Source organism: Belonocnema kinseyi, chromosome 9, assembly GCF_010883055.1.
Source record: "Belonocnema kinseyi isolate 2016_QV_RU_SX_M_011 chromosome 9, B_treatae_v1, whole genome shotgun sequence".
In the NCBI taxonomy this organism is placed as follows: Eukaryota; Metazoa; Arthropoda; class Insecta; order Hymenoptera; family Cynipidae; genus Belonocnema; species Belonocnema kinseyi.
The window spans coordinates 111,945,463-111,972,285 of NC_046665.1; the positions used below are offsets into that span (position 1 = coordinate 111,945,463).

The 26,823-nt window shown below is 21.5% G+C and overlaps 1 protein-coding gene across 2 annotated transcripts in view; it reads left to right on the top strand.

Moving 5' to 3' along the window:
- The window catches only part of LOC117180768 (BRCA2-interacting transcriptional repressor EMSY), a 61,605-nt gene extending 42,572 nt beyond the window's left edge, over positions 1-19,033 (top strand). The window contains exons 10-13 of one of the 2 annotated variants that reach the window (XM_033373266.1): positions 5,123-5,257; positions 5,355-5,581; positions 18,297-18,433; positions 18,699-19,033. In XM_033373266.1, coding sequence (XP_033229157.1) covers positions 5,123-5,257; positions 5,355-5,581; positions 18,297-18,433; positions 18,699-18,844 — 645 coding nt within the window. In that variant the 3' untranslated portion in view covers positions 18,845-19,033. The remainder of the gene's footprint in view (positions 1-5,122; positions 5,258-5,354; positions 5,582-18,296; positions 18,434-18,698) is intronic. The other variant, XM_033373267.1, reaches the window with a different exon arrangement.
- Positions 19,034-26,823: the final 7,790 nt, after the last annotated feature.

The window sequence follows — 26,823 nt, forward strand, 5'->3', positions numbered from 1 at the left end:
CAACTGTTGTTAAAAATTCATGTGTTATGTAGAAACCCCCTCTTTTTTGGTATGAAATGATATTTTTTGTGGAAACTTCATCATTTTTGTTTAAAAATATAATTTTTTCTTAATTCATGTATTATATTTAAAAATCGTTTGTTGTTTTTTTTTTTGTTTTTTTTTCTTTGTTAAAAAATTAAACTTTTTGGTTGAAAATTCATGATTTTTGATTAAAAATGTAACTGTTTGATAAAAAATTAATCCTTTTTTGATTGAGGATTCAACTGTTTTGTTTAAAATTCTTTTTTTTAAAATTCATATATATTCATATATATATATATATATAATATTAAAAATTTGTCTTATTTGCTGGAAAATTAATTGTTTTTTTTTTTTATCATTTTTTCATTGAAAATTCAACTACTGTGATGAAAGTCGAACTATTTTCTTAAAAATTCATTATTGTCGTTAAAGATTCATCACTTTCATTGGGAATTTAATTATTTTGTTGAACATTCATTTCATTTTGTGTTGGCAATTGGTTTTTTTAACCGAAAATTTAATTACATTTTTGATTGTAAATTAATATTTATAATTGGAAATTGATTCTTTCTAGTTAAAAGTCTAAATAATTGATTGAAAATTCATATATAATATTGAAAATTTGTCTTTTTTGTTAGAAAATTAATCTTTTTGTTTAAAAAATCATCTTTTTGGTTGAAAATTTAACTACTAGTTTAAAAGTTGAACTACTTTGTTAAAAATTCATCATCTTAATTGAAATTTTTTATATTTTGTTGAACATTCGTTTTATTTTTTGTTGACTTTTTTTTTTTTATTGAAAATGTAATTACATTTTTGGTTGTAAATTGATATTTTCGATTGAAAATCGATTCTTTTTAGTAAAAAAGCTTAAATACTGGATTGATCACTCATATATGTTGAAAATTTATCTTTTTTGATAGAAATTTAATCTTTTGGTTTAAAAAATTATCTTTTTGGTAGAAGTGCAACTATTTGGTAAAAGGGCGAACTACTTTATTAAAAATTCATCATTCAGGTTGGAGTTTTTAATATTATGTTGAACATTCGTCTTATTTTTTGTTCAATTTTTTTTTTATTGAAAATATAATTAGATTTTTGGTTGTCAATTGATATTTTTAATTGAAAATCGATTCTTTCTAGTAAAAAGCTTAAATACTGGATTGAAAATTCATATAATATGTTGAAAATTTGTCTTTTTTGCTACAAAATTAATCTTGTTGGATAAAAAGACCCTTTTTTTCGTTGGAAATTCAACTACTATTTGATTGAAAGTTGAACTACTTTGTTACAAAGTCATTATTGTTGTTACAGATTAATCACATTGGTTGGTAATTTAACTATTTTGTTGAAAATTCGTTCCATTTAAAAATAATAATTTTTTAACTGAGAATGTTTTCATTTGCGAGAAACATTTTTGGTTGAAAATTGATATTTTTAATTGGAATAATTTTATTCTTTCTAGTAAAAGGTTTAACTACTGGATTGTCAATTCATGTTGAAAGATGTTGAAAATTGGTCTTTTTTATTTAGAAAATTCATCTTTTTGTTTAAAAACTCATCTTTTTCGTTAAAAATTCAACTATTTGGTTAAATATTTATCTCTTTTGTTGAAAATTCATTTCTCTTGGTTCAAAATTCATCATTTTAGTTGAAAGTTCATCTCTGGAGGAAAAGTTTACTATTCTGTTCAAAATTTATTTGTTTTTTTTTTGTTGAGAATGCGTCTTATTTCGTTTTTAGTTGAAAATCTATATTTTTTATCTGAAAATTGATATTGTCTAGCTAAAAATTGAACAATTTAGTTGAAAATTTATGTATTATGTTGAAAATCTGTCTTTTTAGGTAGAAAATTATATTTTTGTTGGAAAATTCATTATTTTTGGTTAAAACTGTAACTGTTATGTTGAAAATTCATGTATTATGTTGAAAACCCGTCTTTTTTGTAGACAAAAAATTAATCTTTTTGGTTGAAAATTGATCATTTTTGTTGAAAAAAGTCTCATAACAAAAATTACTCCTATTTGGTTGAGAATTCAAGTATTTTGTGTAAAATTCGGTTTTTTTTATACTGAAAATTTAATTACATTTTCGGTTGTAAATTGATATTTTTAATTCGACATTTATTTTTTCTAGATAAAAATTCAATTATTGGGTTGAAAATTCATGTATTATGTTGAAAAATTGGTATTTTTTGCTATAAAATTAACTTTTTTCTTTAAAGAATTTAATTTTTGGTTAAAAATTCAATTAGTTGGTTGAACATTCAACTCTTTTTTGAAAATTCATATATTATGTTGAAAAAATGTTGTTTTTTTTTTTGTAAAAAATTAATCTTTTTGGTCGAAAGTTCATTATTTTTGGTTGAAAATGTAACTTTTCGATAAAAAATTAATCTTTTTTTGGTTGAGAATTTAAAAATATTTTTTGGAAATTCGTTTTTTTAACTGAAAATATAATTTCATGTTTGGTTGTAAATTTATATTTTTAGTTGGACTTTTATTTTTTCAAGATTTTTTTTTGAAAGTTCATCTTATGTGGAAAATTGTACCATTATGTTGGAAATTATTTTTTAAGCTTCATCATTTTAGTTTAAATCTCATCTTTGGTTGAAAATTTTACTATTCTGTTGAAAATTAATTTTTTTATTGTTGAAAATTAATTTTTTTAACTGAAAGTATAACTATTTCATTTTTGGTTGAAAATCAATGTTTTTATGTGAAAATTGATCTTTTCCGTTTTGAAAATGAAAATTTTTGTAGAAAATTAATCTGTTTAGTGGAAAATTCCTAATTTTTTGTTACAAATTTAAAGTTGTCTTGTTGATAATTAATCTTTTTCGGTTGAGTATTCAACTATTTTGTTAAATGTTCATATTTTCAGATGGAAAATTTAACTGCTTTCTAACAAATTCATCTTTTCGGCTTGAAAATAAAACTATTTAGTTAAAAATGGACTGTTCCGTTGAAAATTCGTGAATGTTTGTGTTAAAACTACAACTCTTTTGAAGATAATTAGTTTTTTTTTGCATCAAAGTTCAACAACTTTGTTGGAAATTTGTCTTTTTTTGTAAAACATTAATCTTCTTAATAGAAAATTCATCTTTTTGGTTGAAAAGGGAACTATTCAATTATAAATTAATCTTCTTTGTTGAAATTCATCCATTTGGTTTAGGATTCAACTATTTTTAAACAAAATTCATATTTTTTCGTCAAATTCAACTGATTTAAAATAAGTTTTTTTGTTATTGAAAAGTAATTTTTTGAATAGAAAATTTAACTAATTTATTTTTGGTTGAAAATGTATCTTTTGTAGTTTAAAACTCAACTATTTAATTCAAAATTTGTCTTTTGGTGCAAAATATATTCCTCTAGGTTACTATATTACTATATCGTTAAAAATATCAATTATTTCGTTTAAAATTTAAATATTTCGCTTGGAAATTTACCTTTGGTCGCATATTCAGTTTTCTTTTAAAAAATCGATTTTTTGGCTTAAAAATGTCAATATATTTTGACTCAAAATCTTAGTGAAATATATCTTTTTTTTAAATGGATAAAAAACAGCTCGGAATTGGTAACCTGGTTTATAGACTGCCATTTATGAATATTTATTTTATAAGGCAGCTTGAAATTTATTGAATTTTTTTCTTTTTGAAAAATTTTTTGACTAAAAAGGTACATTTTTTTAACGACTACAACTTTCAAATTGAAACCGTTTATTTAAATTTGAAAGTCGTAGTCGTTAAAAAATGTGAAAATCTGATTAAAACTTTATAAACTATTTTCAATTTAAAAATAACTTCATAATAATATATTCGTAATCAAAGGCTTGTATTAAATTAAAAATATTGTTTCAGTCTAAAATATTCAATTTTTGACCTATTCAATCAGAAATTTTCGATTTAAAAAAAAGAATAATTATTGAATATTTAGCAATATTTGACTGTTTGTTTAAGACGAGTAAATTGAAACCAAATATTTAAAAGTAAACAATCTAAAACCTTTCTTTTAAGCATTTAAATTTTAATTGTTGTATTTGAAAATTGTTTAATTTTTAAGTCAAATTTTTTAGTTTTGATGTATAAAGAACAATTTAACTATTATTATTTGAAGACAAAATTTGAGTAATCTTAAGAGATATTTAAGAGTTTTGAAAAGATTCAAAATTATCATGCTAAATTAAAAAAATTTCATTAAAATCTGCCAGATTCTTTTTTTACCATTTTCTCCATCTTTTAAAACCTTTTTAAATATTCTCTTAAAATAATTTTTCAAAATGAAAAATTATTTTAAATTTTCTCAGGAATATGAAGAAAATGTTTCTATTTTTTTGAAGCCTTTCACAATTCTTAAAAGCTTTTAAGTTTTTGGCTTGAAATCTGGCAAAATATAAATTTTTTTAAAATCAAGCTATCATTTCAAATTTTTAATTAATTTTTAATATTTTCAAAACTTTTAAATATCTTTTAAAATTACTTAAATTTCTTCTACATATAACAAATGTTTAATTGTTATTTACACATCTAAATTTTATAGAAATTTAAAATAATTTGCAGGGTTTTCTCAAAATTGTAGGAAAAATTCAATTCATTTAAAAAAATATTTAGAAGTTCTGAAAAAATTTCAAAAATAATTTTAAATTTGAACAAATTCAAAACAACTTCTATATTTCTAAATATACAATTTTGAAGCTTTTCAAGGATGTTTAAACTATTTAGAATGGAAATAATTGAAATTGTAATTTAAGAAGTGTTCATTTAAAAAAATTAAATTTCTCAATTTTTAATGTTTCTAGCATAAAATTCCTTAAAATAATATAATTTAAACAATTTTAAGTTCTTGGCTTGATATTTTTAATTAAGAGCATTGAAAATGATAACGTGGATTTATATATTTGAAACTAAATCTTTGAACTATATAATTTATAAAAGTTAAAAATTCTTGAATACATTTTTTAATTAAAAAGATTTTATTGCTCAAATGGAAATTTTTTTAGCTTTAGTGTTCAATATTTTTATTTTTTTTCAATCACCCTGATCAGTATAAATGTTAAATATTGGAAAAATTATATATTATTTAAAGTAATAATTGTTTAGGAGGTGATAGGGAAAGTGATTGGTAACAACTTTCGCTTTGCGAATCAACCCAATCAAAGTTCTGTGACACCTGTTCCCCGACTACCTCCCAATAATGGGGATCATAGTGATCCTGATTGTTTAAAACCGAACAAGGTAAAGGCATTACTTTTGAAAATTTCTTATATTTTTTTGTCAATTTGAAAAAAAAAAAAAAAAAAAAATGGCAACATTTCTGGTAAATCTGTTGCAGTCTGGAAATATGATCCTTTTGGATATTCGGCCAGAGGTTATTGAAAAGAGTAAGGTCTTTTCTCAGAGTTTCGAAACTTTCGATACAGAAGCGAAAACCGCCACAGGGAATCCGACTCTCAATTTTACAATAAAGGATCAGAGAAATAACGGACCGAGTATAATCGAAAAAGATTCCCAGTTAAATGATAGTTCAGCCAGCCGTGTTTCAAATGAAAACGAAGAAAGGTAGGTTTTTTTTTTAATAAGTATCTACTGCAGGCCTCCGACTCACGCCACTTTTGGCACTATTTAACACTTTTTTTAAATTAGCGATGCGATTATTAAAAAAGATATAAGCCAATAATGACCGGGAATATTTAGGAAACTTTTTAGCAAGTCAGAGAATTTTTTCGAGAGCTTGCTTATTATTATTTTTTTTTAATTGCAATATAAAATTGAATAACAATAATTATAGAATTTGGAAAAATGTCTTTATATAACTGTATTTAACTATTTGGTTGGCAATTCTTTTTTTTTCTGGTTTGAAATAAAGTTTTTACATAAAAATTTTACTATGTCAGTCGAATATTTCATCATTTTAGTCGAAAATTTGGTCTCTTTGGTTGAACATTAATTACGTTAAAGAAAAATTTAGCGATTCGATTTTTGGCCAGAAGATTATTTTTTAGTTGGAAATTCGGCTTTTTTGGTTTCATCATGGTTGACATTCTTTTTTGGTGGGTAATTCAATTATTCTAGTTAAAGATTGATAATTTTAGTTGAGAATTTATATTTTTGTCGGAAAATGTAAATATTTTTGTTTGAAAATTCGTTTTGTTTTTCTTGAAAATTCATTTCATTTATTTTAATAAAGAATTCATTTCTTTGGTTAATTGGGATGAGCATTAATAGTTTTAACTAAAAATTGAACGAATTTAACTACTCAATTGTTGGTTCAAATTTTGTTCAATTAAAAGCTTCGTGTTTTATGGTATAGATTTATCTTCTTGGTTGAAAATTCATCATTTGGAAAACGTAACTACTTTTGGAAAATTATTATTTTTTTTAAATTAGATTTTTAAAGTGAAAATGTAACTATTCCAATTGAATTTATCATAATTTTAATTGAAAATTCATCTCTTTGGTTTAACTTTATTTTTGTAATCTAAAAATTTAACTATTTGATTTTTGGTCTAAAAAATATTATTTTTTAGTCAAAAATTCGTCTTTTACTTTATAATATTTAGATTTTTTTGCAATTTTTGACTTAAACACTTAAAAATTAAAAGGATTTGAATTTGAATTTTTTTTATTAAAAACAGTTTTATTTCATTAACTGTAAATATAAATAAATAAATAATTGTTGTACTCTGAATAGAAATCTGAACAATAATTGATTTGACCAAATAATTCTAAATTCGTTCAAAATTTGAGAATTTCCAGATTGTAATAGTTCCAATCCGAAAGTCTTGATAAGAATTGAAATTAATATATCATTTATTCCGATAATTTTATTTTTAAATAAAAATTTTCATGATTGATCAATAATATATTTTTAATTCAGAGTTTCAGCTATTCCTTTATATTATTTTTTAAATTAAATTTAATAAATAAATTTATTAATATATTATTCATATTATTTTTTTTAGCCATTAAAAAATGTAAACGTGCGTTTTACTATTTTCAACTTAAAAATAAATCCATAATAATATAGTCATAATTAAAGGTTGTTATTAAATGTAAAATATTGTGAGTCTAAATTATTTAATTTTTATCCCGTTTAATTTGAAATTTCTTAATGTAGAAAAAGAATAAGTATTCAATATTTAACAAAATTTCACTGTTAATTTAAGAAGAGTAAATTGAAACCAAATATTGAAAAGAAAACAATTTGAAACTGAATTGTTTTACATAGAAAGCTATGAATCTATAGATTTTCTATGAACTTTTAATCTTTTGGCGTTACAATTTTAATTGTTCTATTTAAAAAATTTTTATATTTGTAAACGAATTTGTTGAATTTTTATGTAGAAATAATAATTAAACACTTATTATTTGTAGAACAAATTTTCCTACAATTTTTGAAAATCCTGCAAATTAAAAGAAAATCCCTCAAATCTTCCATGTTTGATAATTTTTTTAATCTCTTAAAATCTTCTTAAACTTTCTGTTACAATAATTTTTTAAAGTTAAAAATGATTTTCAATTTTCCTAAGAATCTTAAGAAAAATTTTTATTCTTTGGAAGCCTTTCACAATTCTTAAAAAATTCTAAATTTTTTGTTTGAAATCTGCAAAAATTTAAATTTTATTTTCAATTCGGCTGTAAGTGTTTCAAATTATCTCAAGTTCTAAATTTAATTTTTTACAAATAACAGGTGTTATATTATTGTTTATAAATTAAAATTCAGTTTTTTTAATTTGCACGATTTTTTAAAAGTTATAGAAAAAATTCAATTCATTTTGAAATATATTTAAAAGTTCCGAAAAAAAATTCAAAAATGATTTTGAATTTCCAAAAATTTAAAGTCACTTCTAGATTTCTCAAGATTTTGAAATAAAATTTGTATTCTTTTCAAGGATGCCTGGACTATTTAAAATAAAATTAATTTAAGAACTGTTAAGATAAAAAAATTATTTTTCAATTTTAATGTGTCTAGCTTAAAATTACTTAAAATAATATAATTTTGAACATTTTTAAAGTTCATTGCTTGATTCTTTAATTTAGACTACTGAAAATAATTTTTCACTTTGGAATATTATATTAAAAGAATATTCAAAAATATTTTAAAAGATTTCCAAAATTATTAAAAATGAATATGGCAGATTTTAAGTAAATTTTTTTAAATTTGCAGGATTTACTAAAAATTCTATTAATTTCAAAAGATATTTAAAAGTTCGAATCAAATTTCAAAAATAATTTTAAAGTTGAATAAATTTAAAACAACTGGTAGATTTTTAAAGATTTTGAAATAAAATTTTGAAGCTTTTCAAGGATATTTAAACTACTTGAGATTAAAATAATTTAACTTCTAATTGGAGAAGTGTTCAGTTTAAAACAAAATTAATTTGTCAATTTTTAACGTTTTTACCTTAAAATTGTTTCAAATAATATAATGTGGATTTATATTTTTAGAATTGAATCTGAATCTTTGAACCCATTAATTTGTAAAAGTTCTAATTTTTGCAGTTTATCTACATTTGATTACAAATTTTACAGTTAAAATGTGTTAGTATTTTCCATCTTTTACGTGTAAATTATTGAGCAATTGAATATAACAGTTTTAAATTTCAATTTTAAATAATTTAAAATTCAAGAGTTCCATTTTTAGTGCTTTGATTTGTAGTTTATATTTTATTGCTGCAAATGGCAATTGACCGCAAGTCAGGGAAAATATGGAGATCAGGAAAAAAACAGGGATCATAATTTTTGGTTGAAAGTTCAAAATTTTTTTTGGAAATTCGTCTTTTTAGTTTAAAAATTCATCTGTTTTAGCAGAAATTTAATGTTTTTTTGAATGAAATTGAAACTGTTTAGTTAAAAATTAATCTTCTTTTATTGATGATTCAATTATTTCTTCGAAAAATTCCTCTTTTTGGTTTTGAATTCAACTATTTTGGTAGAAAATTAACTTTTGGTTGAAAGTTCAACTATTTACTTAAAAGTTTGTCTTTTTATTTTAAAAATTAATCTGTTTTAGTAGAAATATAATCTTTTTTGAATGAAAGTGGAATTGTTTAGTTAAAAGTTAACCTTCTTTTATTGATGATTCAATTATTTTTTTTGAAAAATTCCTCTTTTTGGTTTTAAATTCAATTATCTTGGTAGAAAATTAACTTTTGGTTGAAAATTCGTCATTTTAGTTCAAAAACTCATCTGTTTTAGTAAAAAGTTAATCTTTTTGTATGATACAATTATTTTTTGAAAAATTCCTTTTTTTGGTTTTAAATTCAATTATCTTGGTAGAAAATTAACTTTTGGTTGAAAGTTCAACTATTTCTTTGAAATTTCGTCTTTTTAGTTCAAAAACTCATCTGTTTTATCGTAGAACGTTAATCTTTTTGGATGTAAATGCAACTGTTTAGTTAAAAATTGATATTCTTTGGTTGAGAATTCAATGTTTGTTGTTGAAATTTTGCATTTTTTGATCGAATTCAATTTTTTTTTATACAAAGTTAACTTCTTTCTTGGTTTGACATATATATTTAAAAAGTGTTTAATTTATAAGTGAAATTGTTAAATGTTGACGCATAAATAACAATTGAACACTTATTATTTGTAGAAAAAATTTGAGTTATTTTAAGAGATATGTAAAATTTTTGAAAAGATAATTTTTTTTCAATTTGCAGGATTTTCTAAAAGATATGGAAACAATTCAATTCATTTTGAAATATATTTAAAAGTTCTGACAAAAAATTCAAAAATGATTTTGAATTTGAAAAAATTTAAAACCACTTCTAGATTTTTCAAGATTTAAAATAGAATTTTAAAACTTTTAAATGATGTCTAGCTTAAAATTACTTAAAATAATATAATTTCGAAAATTTTCAAGTTCATTGATGGATTTTTGTATATTTTCATTATTAAACATTGTTTAATTTAAAAGTGTTAGTACCTTCTATTTTGTACGTGTACATTTTTAAGAATTTGAATATACAATTTATGAATTGAAAAACTTTTGAATTTCAATTTTAAAAGTTTGGAATTCAAGTTTTCCACTTTGAATGCTTTTAATTTGTTGTGTATTGTTTATTACTTTATATGGAAAAATGTTTAGAATTCTACTATTCCAGTTAAACATTCATATAACTATTTTAAAAAAATTAATTGCTGAAAATTACCTTTTTTTAAACTGAAAGTGTAAATATTCCAATTAATTTATTTTTTTTAGTTGAAAATTCGTCTTTTTGGTAGAAGTTCATCTTCTTGCTTTTAAATTCATCTTTTTGGTTAAAAATTCAAGTATTCTAGTATTTTTTTAAATTAATTTTTTCTTAGTTGAAAATAATTTTTTTTAACTGAACATCTAACTGCCATTTTTTTAAATTGATGTTTGTTCGTTAAAAATTTGTCTTTATTTTCTGTCTTGACTGAAAAATCTTTATTTTTCAAAAATTCGTTTCTTTTTATCAGAAAATTTGAATTCTGGATTGAAAATTCAACTGCGTTATTAAAAATGATTTTATTTGTTTATTGAAGATTCATAATTTTAATTAAGAATTCATCTCTGGTTGTTAATGCAACTGTATGGTTGACATTTTTTTTTCTAAAAATGTATCGTTTTTTTTTAGTTGAAAATTCAACTATTTATTTGGAAATGTGTGTATTTTATTAAAAATTGGTCTTTTTTGGTAGAAAATTAATTTTTTTTATAAAAATTCGTCGTTTTGGGGAAGAATTCATCTTCTGTTTAGTTAAAAATTCAATTATTTGGTTGAAAATTTAATTATTTTCTTAAAATTTTAACTCTCTGGTTGAAATTTTCTTTAGTTTCTTGCAAAATGTGTGTGTGTGTGTTTTTTTTTAATATCAGTTATTTAATTTTTCATTGGGAATTCATCGTTTTTTTTGAAAATGCAAGTGTTTTTATTTCAGAAGAGGGGTTTTCGGTAAAGAAATATAATTTCACTTGGAACAGGGAATTTTTGAATTCATAATTTTATTTGAAAATCCATCTTTGGTTGATAATATAACTAATTTGTTGAAAATCAATTATTTCCTATAGAAAATTGAACTATTTTGCTGAATGTCTGTTTTTTTGTTTATATGTTAAGAATGAGATTATTAACAGGAAAATTAGTCATTCTATTTTTGTTTGAAAATGTATCTTTTTTGGATGAGACTTCAACTATTTGGTTGAAAAGTGATATTTTTTATTTAGAAATTAAACTAGTGTTTCGAAAATCTATCCATTTTGTGAAAAACTGGCCTTTCTGGTAGAAAATTATTCTATATGGTTAAAAATTATTTTTTTAAGCATGAAATTCAATTATTCCATTTAAATATTTATCGATTTGGTTCAAAATTAATTTCCTTAACCGAAAATTTAACTTTCATTTTTGAATCCAAATTGACTTTTTCTGGCTCAAACTTATTTCATTTAAAAAATCAATTTTTTTGTAGAAAATTATGTTTTTCTTTGAAGGTAAATCACCGTGTTTAAAAACTCTTCTTTTCAGTTAAAAATTTAAGTATTATAGTTAAATATTCATGATTTTAGTTGGAAACTCATATTTTAGGTTAGAAATAAAATTAATTGGCTGGAAGTTAAACTCATTTATTTTTAAAAAAATATATTTTTTTTTTTGTTGAAGGTTCATCGTTTTAATAAAAAAAGTAATTTCTTTGGTTGAAAAATGAGCTGTTTGGATAAAAACTTGTTTTTTATTTGGATTTTTTTTCTGTTTGACAATTTTTTTAAACTCAAAATTTAACTATTATTCCAGTTGAATATTTTATCATTTTAGTTGAAAATTAATCTTTTTTGTCAAAAGTCAATAATTCTGGTTAAAGATTGATGAATTTTCAACAAAAAAAGATGAATTTTTAAACAAAAAGTTTCATTTTCTACCGAAAAAAAACGAATCTTTAAGCAAATTCAAGAATTCTCAACCAAAAAGTTAAATTTTCAACTAAAAACATAAATTTGTAAGCCAAAAAGATTAATTTTATTATTTTGTTAAAAATTTAACGACTTTCTGAAAAAGATTACCTATTTGGTTGCAAATTAAAATTTTTTGTTAAAAATGCGTCTTCTTTGGTTTAAAAATTCAACTCTTTTCGTAGAACATTAAACTTTTGTTTAAAATTTATATTTTATTGTTGAAAAGTCAACTGAAATCTTGTTTGGATAAAAATAATTTTGTTTCTAAATAAAACTATTATTCTTAAAAATTTGTCTTTTCGATTTAAAAATTCATCTGTTTTAGTACAATTTTAATTTTTTTTGACAAAATAATAATGATTTTAGTCATAGAAAAATTTACTTTTAAAATTGGAAACAGTAGAGTTGTAGAGAATGTTTTCCCGGAAAATAAGCCGTCATTTATCAAAATGCAATATTTTTCAAAAATTGGCAAGACTATCAGAAAAAATACAATTGCAAAAAACATGGTTAAAATTCATGTTTTTTTTTGTCAATGTTAGCATTTTTTAGAACAAAATAATGCTTTTTATTTAAAATGACATCAGTCATAATATTTTGATTCTTAAATCATAGTTGCTTTTGTTTTAAAATTCGTATTTTGGTGTTGAAAAATGAATGGAATTAATAAATTAATGAATTTTCAAAATTAAAAAAAGTATCATATTTTCTTAAAAATTTATCTGTTTTAGTACAAATTTCATCTTTCTTGGATTAAAAATATTTTTTACATTATTTACTTTTTGTTGGAAATTCGTATTTTTGTGTTAAAAAGTCTATTGAATCTTTTCGGATGAAAATTCAACTTTTTTCAATTTATCTTTTTCATTTGAAAGTTCACCTGTTTTAGTAGAATTTTTATTTTTCTTGAACAAAAATGCTAATTTTTGGTTGAAAATTTAAAAATCTTCTTAAAATTTCATAAGTTTTGGTTTAAAATTCGATTATTCAGCATAAAATGAACTTATTGTTTACAATTCTTAATTTGATGTTAGAGACTGAACTGAAATCTTCTTTGTATGAAAATTTAACCATTTTTCAAAGTTTTTTTTTTAATTAATCTGTTTTAGAAGAAATTTATCTTTCTTAAAAAAGAAATCTTTCTTGAAAAAAAAACTGTCCGGTTGAAAATTCAACCTCGTTTTTGAAAGTTTGTCTTTTTTATTTTAAAATTTACCTGCTTTAGTAGAAATTATATATTTTTTTGGATAAAAATGCAAACTATTTTCTTAGAAATTCAACAATTTTTTTGAACAGTTATACTTTTTGGTTGAAAATGCTGCTGTACTTAAGTACAAATTTCATCTTTCTAGAATAAAAATGCAACTATTTGGTAGAGAATTCAACTATTTTGTTAAAAACTAATCCTTTCTGGTTGAAAAAATTCGTCTTTTTGTATTAAAAAATCAATTTTCCTTCATAGAAACTTACATATTGTTAAACAAGTCATAGTTTGAACAAGTCATCCTTTTTGTATGAAAACAATTCATCTTTGATTGAAAATTAAATTTTTTTCGTGAAAATGTTTTTATTTTTTATCTCACATTCTGTTCGTCAAAAGTCCACTAAAATCTTTTTCATCAGAAAATTTGAATTTTTTTTTAATTTATCTTTTTGATTTAAAAATTCATTGGTTTAGAAGACATTTCATTTTATTTGTGAAACTGCAACTTTTTGATTACAAATTATTCTTCTTGGCTTGAGTATTCAACTATTTTCTTTGAAAAATTTGGTTGAATCACTTTGTTAAGAAATCATTTTTTTGTTATTGAAGATTTATATTTTTAGTTAAAAATTCCCTTCTTTGGTTGAAACTTTAACTATTTTGTTAAAAAATAATGTTTTTTAATTGATAATTTAAAATACATATTGTTAAAAATTTATTTTTGTGATTTTTTTTTAATTTGTCTTTGGGTGGAAATTTAACTGTTTAGTGGAAAAGCCTTGTTTTGGTTTAAAATTAATTTTATAACTGAAAATGTAACCTTTCCATTTTTTGAATATTGATCATTTTTAGTTGAAAATTCTCCTTTTTTGGTGAAAAAGTAAATTTTCTGGGCTTGAATTTTCATTTTTGTTGGTTAAAAATTAATCAATTTTGTGGAAAATTAATTTTTTGCTGAAGTCATATTTTGGTTTGAAAATTAGATTTTTGTAGGGAAAATTCGTCTTTTAGCTTGAAGGTTCAAAAATTTAGATAAACTTTTTTCTTTCTTGAGTGAAAAATCTTTATTTGTTAAAAATTCGTCTTTGTTTAAAATTTCTTTCTTTCGATCAAGCTTTATCTTTTTTCATTGAAGTATAAACTGTGACATTTTTTTGTTGGAATTTATCTTTTTAGGTTGAAAACTTAACTATTATGTTAAAAATTTAATTATTTTGTTGAAAATTCAAGTATTTTGTTAAAAAGTCATTTTTGATAGAAGACACTTTTTTGTTTAAAATAAATGTTTGCATTTTTAATTTGTATCTGAAATACTGTTTTATTTTGTTTATATAATATTCTATCTTAAAAGTATTACAAGATTAAAGTTCTGATATTTGTTAGAATGATATATCTTCTGTTACAAAAATAAGTTTTAAACTAAAAATTGATCTGTTTCATTTTTGAATGAAAATGGACTTTTTAAATTTTTGAAATACTTTTTTATTAAGTTTTGAAACACCGTTTTATTTCGTTTATAAAAGATTCTATGTTTAGAGTATTGCATGATTGCAATTCTGTTATGTGTTAAATTATTTAAATTTAAAATTAAATTAAACTGAACTATTTTATTTTTGGCCAAAAAATGGACCGAGAAACCGGGAATTTTTTTAAACCGGGAAATGACAGTGCATTTTTTTTGCCAGGAATTTTACAAATTTGTAAAAGAAAAATCTGTCTTCTTTCGATGTCAACAGTTTTTAAATAATTAGTTGAATTTTTATATTTTTCAATTATGCTATTATTTAGCTTACGTTTGAAATTTTTAATTAAAAAAAAAGATTAATTATTGAATATTTACCAATATTTGAATTTTTATTCAAGGAATGTTTAAGGAATGAAAATTTGTAGAAAAAATTTGAGTAATTTTAAGAGATATTTAGGAGTTTAAAAAAGATAAAAAATTATCATACAAATTTTAGAAAGTTTTCTTAAAATCTTCTAGAATATTTTTTGAAAAATTTTTTAAATATACTCTTAAAATAATTTTTCAAAATGAAAAATTACTTTTAATTTTCCTATGGATCTTTAGAAAATGTTTTTATTCTTTTGAAGTCTTTAAAAATTCTTGAAAAGAATCTAATTATTTTGTTTAAAATCTGCGAAAATCTACATTTTTTTTATATTAGGCTTTCATTTCAAGTTTTACATTAAGTTTTAATCTTTTCAAAACTTCTACATATCTCTTAAAATTACTCAAATTTCGCCTACAAATAATAAAGGTTCAATTAATTTTTACAGATATTTAGAAGTTCTGAATAAATGTCTAAAATAATTTTAAATTTAAAACAAATTTAAAACAACTTCTAGATTTCTCAAGATTTTGAAATAAAATTTTGAATATTTCCAGTGATGTTTAAACTATTTAAAAAGAAAATAATTAAATTTCGAATTCAAGAAGTATTTAGTTAAAAATGTTTAATTTTTCAATATTTAATGTTTCTAGCTTAAAATTCTTTAAAATTATATTATTTTGAAAATTTTGAAGTTCATTTATTGATTTTTTAATTTAGAGCATTGAAAATGATAACATGGATTTATATTTTTTTATATTGAAAATTGTTAGTACCTTTAATTTTAGACGCGTAAATTATTGAGCAATTGAATACAACATTTTTTAAATTAAAAACTTTTAAATTTCAATTTTAAAAGTTCAAAATTTAACAGTTCCACTTTGATTGCTTTCATTTGCAGCTCAGTTTTTAATTACCTCAAGTGGAAAATTTTTTAGCTTTAGTGTTCCATTTCTTTAATTTCATTGACCGTGAAAAGTGTTCGCGAGCCAGGAAAAACCGGGAATTGAATATTTTATGATTTTAAATTAAAATATTCGTCTTTTTGGAACTAATTATTCTTCTTCGTTCAAAATTTATCTTTTTGGTTAAAAATTTAATTATTCTAGTTAAATATTCATTATTTTAGTTGAAAATTCTTCACTTTAGTTGATAAGTATTTATTTTTACTGAAAATTTAATTATTAATTTTTGAATAAATATTTATCTATTTTGTTGAAAATTCGCCTGTTTAATTGAAAATTCTACTATTCCAGTTCAAGGCATATCATTTTAGTTGAAAATTTACCAGTTTATTTGGAAATTGATCTTTTTTAGTTTAAAATGTAATTATTTGGTTAAAAATTAGATTTTTTAAGTTAGAAATTCAACTATATTTTATTGAACATTCATGTATTTTGTTGAAAAGTGTATTTTTTAGTAGAAAACGAATCTTTTTGTTTAAATATCTTTCTCTTCAAATGAAAACGTCTTGGTTGAACGTTAAACTGTTTTGTTAAAATTCACCTTTTTGGGTTTGAAATTCATCTATTCTAGTTGAAGATTCACAATTTTAGTTGAAAAATCATCACTGGTTGACAATTTTTTTGTCTGGAAATTTAATTTTTTTTCTATGAAAATTGAACTGTTATTTTTGGTTGAAAATTAATCTTTTTAATAGAAAATTCAGCCTTTTTCGTAGAAAATTAATCTTGATTGAATATTCATCTTTTTGCTTGAAAATTCAACAATTTGTTTGCAATTTTTTCTCTCTGTTGGCTAAAAATTATTCTTATTTTTTTTTCAATTCGTGTTTAAAAATAATCTTTTTTGCCTGAATTCAACTGTTTCTTATTAAAAAGTAAAACGTTTTTTTCTTGTTCAAATATTAACTACTATATTTGTTTTCAAAATACATATTTTTGAAATTAAAATTAAATTACATGGCTAAAAGTTAAACTATTTTATTAAAAATTAATTTTTTTCAAAACTTTAAATCTAACTTGAAAATTCATCTTTATGTTTGAAAGTTCATCAGTTTTAGTTGATAATTGTTTGTTTTTACTGAAAATTTGAGTATTAATTTTTGGACGAAAATTTATCTTTTCCGGTTTGAAATTTTTATTTTTTGTTAAAATTTCGTCTTTTTTGGTAGTAAATTAATCTTCTTCTTTGAAAAGTAATCTTCTTATTTAAAAATCTTTTAATTTTTTTTTTAATTTTTGAAAGAAAACTACTTGGTTGAAAGTCTAATTGTTTTGCTAAAATTAATCTTTTTGGTTTAAAAATTCATCTATTCTAGCTGAAAATTTACTTGTTTCTGGAAATGTATTAATGAATTTTTTAAATCTGAAGATTCAGCTATTTCATTTTTTGTTGAAATTTGATTTTTTGTATTTTAGTTCAATATTTAAATATTTAGCAAAATTGATCTTTTTTAAATGAATATTCAAGTATTATAATTAAATATTCATAATTTTAGTTGAAAACTCATCTTTTTGCTTGAAAATAAAACAACTTGGTTCAAAGTTATACTGTTTTGTCGAAATTCATTCTTTTGGTTTTAAAGTTTATCTATTCTAGTTGAAGATTCATGATTTTAGTTTAAAATTCAGGACAGTTGAACAATTTTTTAAACTGAAAATTAACTGTTTTATTTTTGTTGAAAATTGATCTTTTTGCTTGAAATTTCAACAATTTGTTTGCAATTTTTTCTCAATTATTGTTGAAAAGTAGTCTTTTTTGACTGAATGAAACTGTTTTTATTTTTTTTACTAAAAATTAAAACATTTTTTTGTTGAAATATCAACTACTACATTTTTTTGCAAAATACATCTTTTTTTAAATTTAAATTAAATTACATGGTTCAAATTTAAACTCTTTTGTTAAAAATTAATTTTTTTGTTGAAACTTTTACTAGTTTACTTTAGCTTTAGTGTTCCATTTTTTAAATTTCATTGACCGTGAAAAATGTTTACGAATCAGGAATTTATTTCTTCGATTAAAACGGCCACACTGAAGATTAAAATTCTGATATTTGAAAAATTATTTAAATTTAAAATGAAATTAAATTAAACTATTTCATTTTTGGCCGAATATGGACGTTTTTAAATTGAAAATTCAACTACTCATTAAAGGTTCATCACATTTCTCAGCTGAAAATTTAACTATTCTATTGGAAATTCAAGTATTTAATTTAGTTATTCAAGGAAAAGTAAATAAATAAATAAACGTTGGAGTATTCAAAAAGTTGTGTGCGACTATTTTTGTTCTCTGGAGTGAGTCCGAGCCCTGCTACCATGCAAATAAAAAATCGTGTCCTTACCATGCTAATTGTAAAAGTGGTTTTAGTTTCGTTTACGAAGATACGGACATTACGAAAGCTTTAGAAAAGGCAGTTGAAAAAGAACCGCTTTTCATTTGCAATGATGAAGGAACCTTAGACCCGCAAACAGGAATTTATGAAATACAGTCTTCAGGTAATAGTTAATTTTCAGACCTATTTCCATTCCCTTTTACAAAAATCGTTTTCGTTTATTTATTGTACATATTATTTACCCATTTATGAACAAAATGTCAGTGTAACTTTATTCCCCAATCATTCTTACAATCGCTTGTATCTCCGTTGTAATTTATGTTTATTGTAAATAAATTGATTTCTCTATTATTTGAACTTTTGAGTTTCTCTCTGGAATTTGTTCACTTTGAAACCCGGGCACTCAAAGCCTAATATATTTTTTCCAGGTCTTTTTAAATCAACCCTAACATCTGAGAATATTAATTTGGAAAGTTCAGAGTGCATGGAAGGTGAAAATAGAAGATGCGTTTCAGAAGAAGCCAGAAATTCGATAGAGAGTCTAGAAGAGTTTGATGAATTAGGAAGCTCTTAAATCGACAAACTTGTTGATGAAGAGGTTGATTTGTCTTTTTAAAGCCGCATTTTGATTGTTCCTGTCCAAAAAAATAGATCATCCTCGTAAGGAACAATCAAAATGTGATTTTTTAGGCTGGATCAATTTTGTTGGTCTATAAAATGTTTTAAAAGTTTTCAGAATTATATTTAATATTTATACAATTTTCTCGTCATTTGCGTTTTTCAGGGTGGCCGCTGAGCTGGTCTTTTTTTTTTTTAATTGGGAGTTTTACAGAATTAAATTAAAAATAATCTTGATTTTTTTTGTTTGAGAAATTATTCACAAATTTCAATGTAAATGTTTACTTGCAGTTATTAACTTTTTCATTTATATCATTCAGTTTAAGGTGCGTAATTCTAAAATGTTTTTCTTAACAAAAATTCCATTTTTTATCTACATTTTTGAGCGGACATTTTTTAATTTAAAAAATGTTTAAATTAAGTTTTTAAGACTTAAACAATTAAAAATTAAAAGCCTTTGGAATTTAAAAATTTGGGTAAAAAATGATTTTAATTAATCAACTGTAAATATGAATTATTTATTACAATAATTTGAATAAATTGAATTGTTTCTATTCAAAAACCTTAGTATTTCAACAAATGTAGATGTGTAATTAAAACTGTATAAACTATTTTTAATTTAAAAATAACTTCAAATTTATCATTACACATTTTTATTAAATTAAAAATTGTATTAAAATATTTTTTCAGTCTAAAATATTTTATTTTCAACCCATTCAATTTCAAGATTTTTAATTAGGAAAAGAAGAATTATTTAATATTTAGTAATATTTGATTGTTAAATTATGACCAGTGATTATAAATCAAATATTCAGAACTAAAAAATTTGAAATTGAATGGTTAGACATTTTTTTTATAAATTAATAAATGTCCAATTGTCATTTATATATCAAAATTCAATAGTTTAAATCACAAATTAAAAATGTTTAAAATATACTTTAAAAAATGTTCATTTTGTGAGTACACACTTTTTTAACAAATTTCGAGCAAGTTTAAAAGATATTTCAAAGTTTTTAAATACTTAAAAATTAATCCAAAATTTAAAATGATTTAAAGTAATTTAAAACAAAATGCAGATTTCGAACAAAAAATTTAGAAGCTTTTTAAGAATTGTGAAATATTCCAAAAGTTGATTTTTTATTTCTTAAATTTAATTTTGATAAGATATTTGAATATTTATAAACTTTAAAAAGTTTTCAAAAATAATTTAATCTTTTAAAAGATTTCAAACAATTTAAAAAAAAATTTAGATTTAAAGAAATTTCAAAGCTTTTTAAGGATGTTTAAAGTTTTGAAGATAACAAAAAAAATTTGTATTAATAAAAATAACAAGAGAATATTTAAAAAGATATCAAAAAAGGATTTGGCAAATTTTAAGGCATTTTCTCTTTAATTTTGTAGAATTTTGTTATTAAAAATTCGAATATTTTGAAAGTGGTTTAGACATTTTGAAAAAAATATATAAAATAATTCAATTTTCTTTAAGATTAAAAGAAATTGCAAACAAAATAAAAGTTTCTGATGATTTTGAAGTTTTTTAAGGACTTTAGAAGGTTTTAAGATAAATCAAATATTTTCTTGAAATTATTAGGAAAATTGAAAAGGATTTTTTATAAAGAAAAATTAATTTTAAAAGTATATTTCAAAAGATTTGTACATATTTCCAAAATTGTAAACAAAACTCTGAAAGATTTTAAGACAATTTGTTTAATTTTTCTGAATTTTTTTAAAGGAAAAATTCGAATAGTTTTAAGACATTTAGAAGTTTTTAAAAAATTCAAAAATATTTTCAAATTTTTAAACAATTCAAAAAATTTTAAACAAAATGTTGATTTTTGAAGATTTTAAAATAAAATAATGTGTTGAAGCTTAATAATTTTGAAAGGGTTTGAGATAATGAAGAAATTGGTCTTAAAATTCCTAGGAAAATTAAAAATTATTTTTGATTTTGAAAAATTAATTATATTTAAAAAATTCAGCAGATTTTCCAAAATTGTCAAAAATAATCTGGAAGATTTTGAGCTTAGAAAAAATTTAGAAGATATTTAAAAGTTTAAAAAACATTTCTAATATAATTTGAGAATTTTAAGATTCCAAATTTTTTAAAAGAAAATGTAGATTTTTGTAGATTTCGAACCAAAAATTTAGAACCTTTTTAAGAATTGTGAACGATTCCAACTGATTTACAAAATTACAAAAAAATCTGAAAAATTTGAAGAATTTTAAAAAGTCTTGAGATAAACAAATGTTTCTTGAGATTCCTAGAAAAATTGTAGTGACTTTTTATTTTGAAAAATTAATTTTAAGAGCATATTTCTCCATTTAGAAACATTAAAAAGGTTTCAAAAATAATTAAAAATTTTAATTTTAAGAGAATTATATAAGAAAAAATTAAAATGATGTTTAAAGTTGTCAAAAAAGAATCTGGAAAATATTAACGCATTTTTTTTTAATTTTCCAGAATTTTTTAAGGAAAAATTCGAATAATTTTTAAAGTTGTGTAGTTTTGAAAAGATGGCAAAAATAATAAAAAATTTTTCAAGATTTTAAAAAATTGTAAACCAAATGTAAATTTTTGAAAACTTAGTTTTTTAAGGATTTTTAAATGTTCTAAAATAATAGAACAAAATTTTCTTGAGATTATTAGGAAAATTTAAAAGGATTTTTTACATTGAAATAGATTTGAATAGATTTATAAAATTATTTAGAAAAAAAATCTGGAAGATATTAAGGAAATTTTTTTAATTTTATTAGAAGTTTTGAAAATATTTCAAAAACAATGTGAAATTTAAAAAGATTTCAAAAAATTTAAAACATAATGTAGATTTTTGAAGATTTTTAAATAATATGTGGAAGCTTAAAGATTTTGAAAGTGTTTTGGATAATAAAAAAAATGTTCTTAAGACTCTGAGGAAAATTAAAAATTATTTTTGATTTTAAAAAATTAATTTTTAAAGAATATTTTTAAAAATGTGATATTTACAAATTTAAGAAACATGTCAAAAATAATTTTTAATTTTTAAAGATTCCAAAAAATTTGAATAAAATGTAGATTTTTGAGATTTTCAACTTTTTCTAGGGTAATCTGGCAGATTATAACTTTGCAGAATTTTCTAAAGAAAAATTCGAATAATTTTAAAACATATTGGGAACTTTTGAAAAAAAAAACTATTAACAAAATATAGATTTTTGAAGTTTTTTTAATAAAATGTTGAAGCTTATGGATTTTAAAGTAATAAAAAAATTTTCTTGAGATTCCTGGAAAAATAAGAAAATAAAATAATTTGGAAAAAAATCTAAATAAAACCGGCTTGATTTCCTTAAATTATCACCATTTTTTAAACGAAAATGACTTCTTTTTTTTTGAGAAAAATGGATCCAAAAGTCAAGTCGAATCTGCGAATGTCTAATTATTTAAATATTAATTTGAAATTTAAAGATTTGCCTTAAATTCTGAGGCAAAGGTAATTTTTATAATAATTCGATTATTAAATTTAGAGTAATTGATTAATAAACTATTTATAATAATATAGATAAATTTTATACATACAAAGTTTGGAAATACATTTTTTTTAGTTAAAAAAATTTTTTTTTAATAGGAAAAATTTGTTTCTAAAGCCCAAATTTTTACAAATCGAATTTCAAAAATTCGAATTAAATTTCGGCTTCATTTTGTTGACCAAAAAATTATTTTTGCCAAATAAAACTTTTTCCATGATTCGCAACAAATAACTAGTATCTTAAAACAATGAAATATTTTTAAATATTCTCTTAAAATGAAATTTTCAAAGTAAAAAAGTCATTTTTTAAATTTAAGAATTGTAAATTTTGCAGTTTAAGTGAATTTAATGTAAATTTATTCGATTAAAAAGTGTTAAAAGCTTTCATGTTATATGTTTAAATTAAATTAAAAATTAAATTAAAATTTATGTTATCCTTAGATTTTGAAAGGGTTTGAAATAATAAAAAAATGTTCGAAGATTCTCAGGAAAATAAAAAATTATTTTTGAAAAATGAGTTTTAAAAATTTGAACACTTTTTAAAATTGTCAAAAAAATAATCTCGAAGCTTTTAAGGGCATTTTTTTAACTATCCAGATTTTTGTTACAAAAAATTTAAATAATTTAGCAGATATTTAAAAGTTTAAAAGACATTTAAAAATAATTTAAACTTAAAATATTCCGTATTTTTAATTAAGATTTTGAAAGGTTTTAATATAATACAAAAATTTTCTCGAGATTCCTAGAAAAACTGAAAATGATTGTTTATTTTCAAAAATTAATTTCGAGAGAATATTTAAAAGATTTTGATAAATTAAAAAAAAATTTAAATAAACAGAATGTAGATTTTTAAGGATTTTTCAATATAATTTTGAAGCTTATGAATTTTAAAATGATAGAAAAATTTTCTTGAGATACCTGGAAAAATAAAAAAAAATAAATAAAAAGAGAATATTATTAAATAATTATAACGAAAACAAGTACATAAAATTGGCTTGATTTCCTTAAATTATTACCATTTTTTATATAAGCATTACTTTATTTTCTGTCAGAAAAATTGATCCAAAAATCAAGTCGAATATTCGAACTTCTATCCATTTAAATATTCGTAAAAATCTAATTTCGAGGATTCGACTTGAATTTTGCTGCCAAAAAAATTATTTTTCCAAAGTAAAAATTTTTCCAGGTATCTCAAAAAATAATTATCATCCTAAAACCATTAAAAATCCCTCAAAAGGCTAAAAAATGTACATTTTGTCAAAATTAAAACAAAATTATTTATATTTTAAATTATTTTTATATTTTTTTTTTCAAAATTTCGAACTATGTTTGAAAATTATTCGAATTTTGATTTTAAAAAATTGAATTAAAATGTTCCCGCTTCTTTTTTTTACAATTTTTAAAAATCTTTTGAAATATTCTCTTAAAATTAATTTTTCAAAGTAAAAAAATCATTTTAAAAAGTTAAAATTGGTAAATTTTGCAGTTTAACTGCATTTAATGTCATTTTGTCAAATTGAAAAGTGTTAAAAGCTTCCGTTTAATCTTGACTTTAAATTTTTTAATTTCATTGACAAAAATAATTTAAAAAACCGGAAATTTTTTTCATTGATTAAAACGGCCACCCTGGTTCTTATTGTTTTATTCTTGCTGTCAATATAGATTTTTTATTGACATCTTTTTTTAAAGATAAGACACCAGTAGGTACTAAATTTTGCATTTAAAAATACGAAATTTCTACATTTTTCTGTTTCTAGGGGTAAATTTACATACTTAATGATTTACATGTTATTTATTGAATAAAAGAGACTGAATAAGTTTTTCTATAAAATTCGAAGAACTTTAATTTCCAAAATAAGTTTTGGGGTTTGCGTTATTAGTATAATACTCTGTAAAAAGTGAACATAGTTAGGAGGAATTGTGATGATAAAACTAGTAAAATGGAAAAAATAATTTTCACAATATCCATGTAAAATGTAAATATATAAAAAGAATACTCAAAATTTAAAATTTTTAAAATTCATATGAATATTTCTAAAATATAATTATGGTTATCAATTCTTCAAGGGGTATTTGTTAGTTTATTTTTGTGCTTCGCTTTTAGCAATCAACAAGAAGCTGCTAATCGCTAAAATTTTAACAAAAATAATTGCTTCGTTTGTTTCAATTTTTAATGCAATTTTTATTTTCAAACTAGTAATTTGAATTTCGCCGCGAAAAAAAATTTCCGATCAGCCGATAGCACTTTTTTTTATTTATTAAAATATTTTTACATATAATTTTTTTTTAATAATCTTCAAAAAATTAATAACATTTTTAGAAAATAAATATGTTTGCGAAAAAAAGGCATTAAAAGAATTATTTGCATAATTTTTAAAGATTATTAAAGAAAATTATATTTAATGAGCCGAAGCTAAAATTCAACAATTGTGTTCAAATTTGCATTAAAAATTAAAACTGCGCAGCTCAGCGATGTAGGTAAAAAGTAAGAATATGTTCAAAAATTTAGTAGAGTGCGATATTTGTTCTAATTTTAAGATTTAGTTTAATAATTTTTGAATATTTTTAGTATCAAAGATGCAATAAAATTGTCAATTTGAATTATATAATTGGAAAAGTAAGTAGAAATAACAATTTATATTTTAGCGGTTTTGGTGACTTATTTTGAACAAGCAACTGAGCAATATTAATTTATTCATTATTTTAAGTTCAAAAAAAAACATCAATTTTATTCGGGTGTAACATTTTTTTGCGGTAATGAAATTACAATTTTTTTATGTCATATATTTTAATCATTTTTTCAGTCGTAATGATACCGTATGAAAAAGTTGTCTTTCGGGGTCTATTTTAACTTTTTTTTGGTCATTATTTAAATTTTGCATCTAAATTTTTATGGTAGTGAAAAAAGTTGTAGATCTAGAAAAATTATGAATTTTGTGCTGTTTGACTTTATTTATATAAGCAATCATTTTGGAGAAAAATTAAAAAATAATTTTTAATTTGATCGAATTCCGAGCTTCTTTATTATTTAGGTAAAAAATTGATTCAGGAAAATAGAAGAGATATTTTTAATAAACTATATTTTTATATCAGACCTTATTTTTATATACCTGAAAAAACCTGGGAATATCAGGGAATTTTTCAAAGGCCTGCTTCTTTTTTTTTAATTTCAATACAAAATAAAATTGATCCTTCATTTTTGAAAAAAGCTTCATATCACTATATTTAACTATTTTGATGAAAATTTTTTTTTTCATAATTAATATTTTAACTGAAAATTTAACCAGTTTACTTTTTGTTAAAAATCGATTATTTTTGCCTGATAATTCAAGTATTTATGTGGTTGAAAATTAATTTATATTGTTAATTGTCAATTGTGAATATACATATGAAAAGAATACTTAACTTTAAAAATTTGTTTAAATCAGATAAATATTTCTAAAGTGTAATTATGGTCAAAATTTCTGCAAGGGATATTTTTTTAATTTACAGATTATAAATTATAATTTTCAATTAGTTCGAAATTTTTTCTCTTGCATAATACGCCTTTTTTGTTTAAATTCAACTTTTATTTATTAAAAATTAAAATATCAACTACTACATTTTTCGCTCAGAATTCATCTTGTTTGGGATGAAAATATAAAAAAATACTTACCTTAAAATTAACCTCTTTTGCTGAAAATTAATATTTTGGTTAAAGATTCAGCATTTTATTTGAAAATTCATATTCTTTTCTTGAGAAAAGGAGATATTTTTATGAAAATTCGTTTTTTATGTGGTTAGAAATTAATTTTTCTCACTGAAATTTTAATTATTCTAGTTGAAACTTAACTATTTTGTTGAAATCTTTAATTTTTAATTGTTAAATATTCACCATTTTAATTGAAAATTAATCTATTTGGGGTTAAAAATTCAAGTATTCTAGTTAATTATTCATTATTTTAGTCGAAAATTCATCAGTTTCGTTGGATATTATTATTTTAAACTGATAATCAATTTTTTTTGTCGATAACACAGGCCAACAATTCTCAGAACCAGAGACCAGACCTACTATACCCGAAGGTTTTTGCTGCGCTGAATCCGAATCTGACCTCAGAAAAATTCCATCACCCTCAGTTTTCGAGATATTCTAACCTAAAAGGGTCAAAAACCCGTTATTTTGATGTGTTCGAGGCCCCGTAACATCGCGAAAAATTTTTTTTTCACAAACTGACAATGGCATCGTAAAGAACTACTCTTTACCTTCAAAATCCGATGCCTAACTTTTTGATAAGATTTTTCATAGCCGAGATATGGCGGATTCAAATATGAAAAATTTCACCCCCAAGCCCGCTAACTTTCGAGCCCATAACCCGATTTCCTCTACCCCCAAACCCGGTTACGTGCGTATCATTGAGCTTAAACCCCTACAATCCAATTTCCTTAACCCCCGATC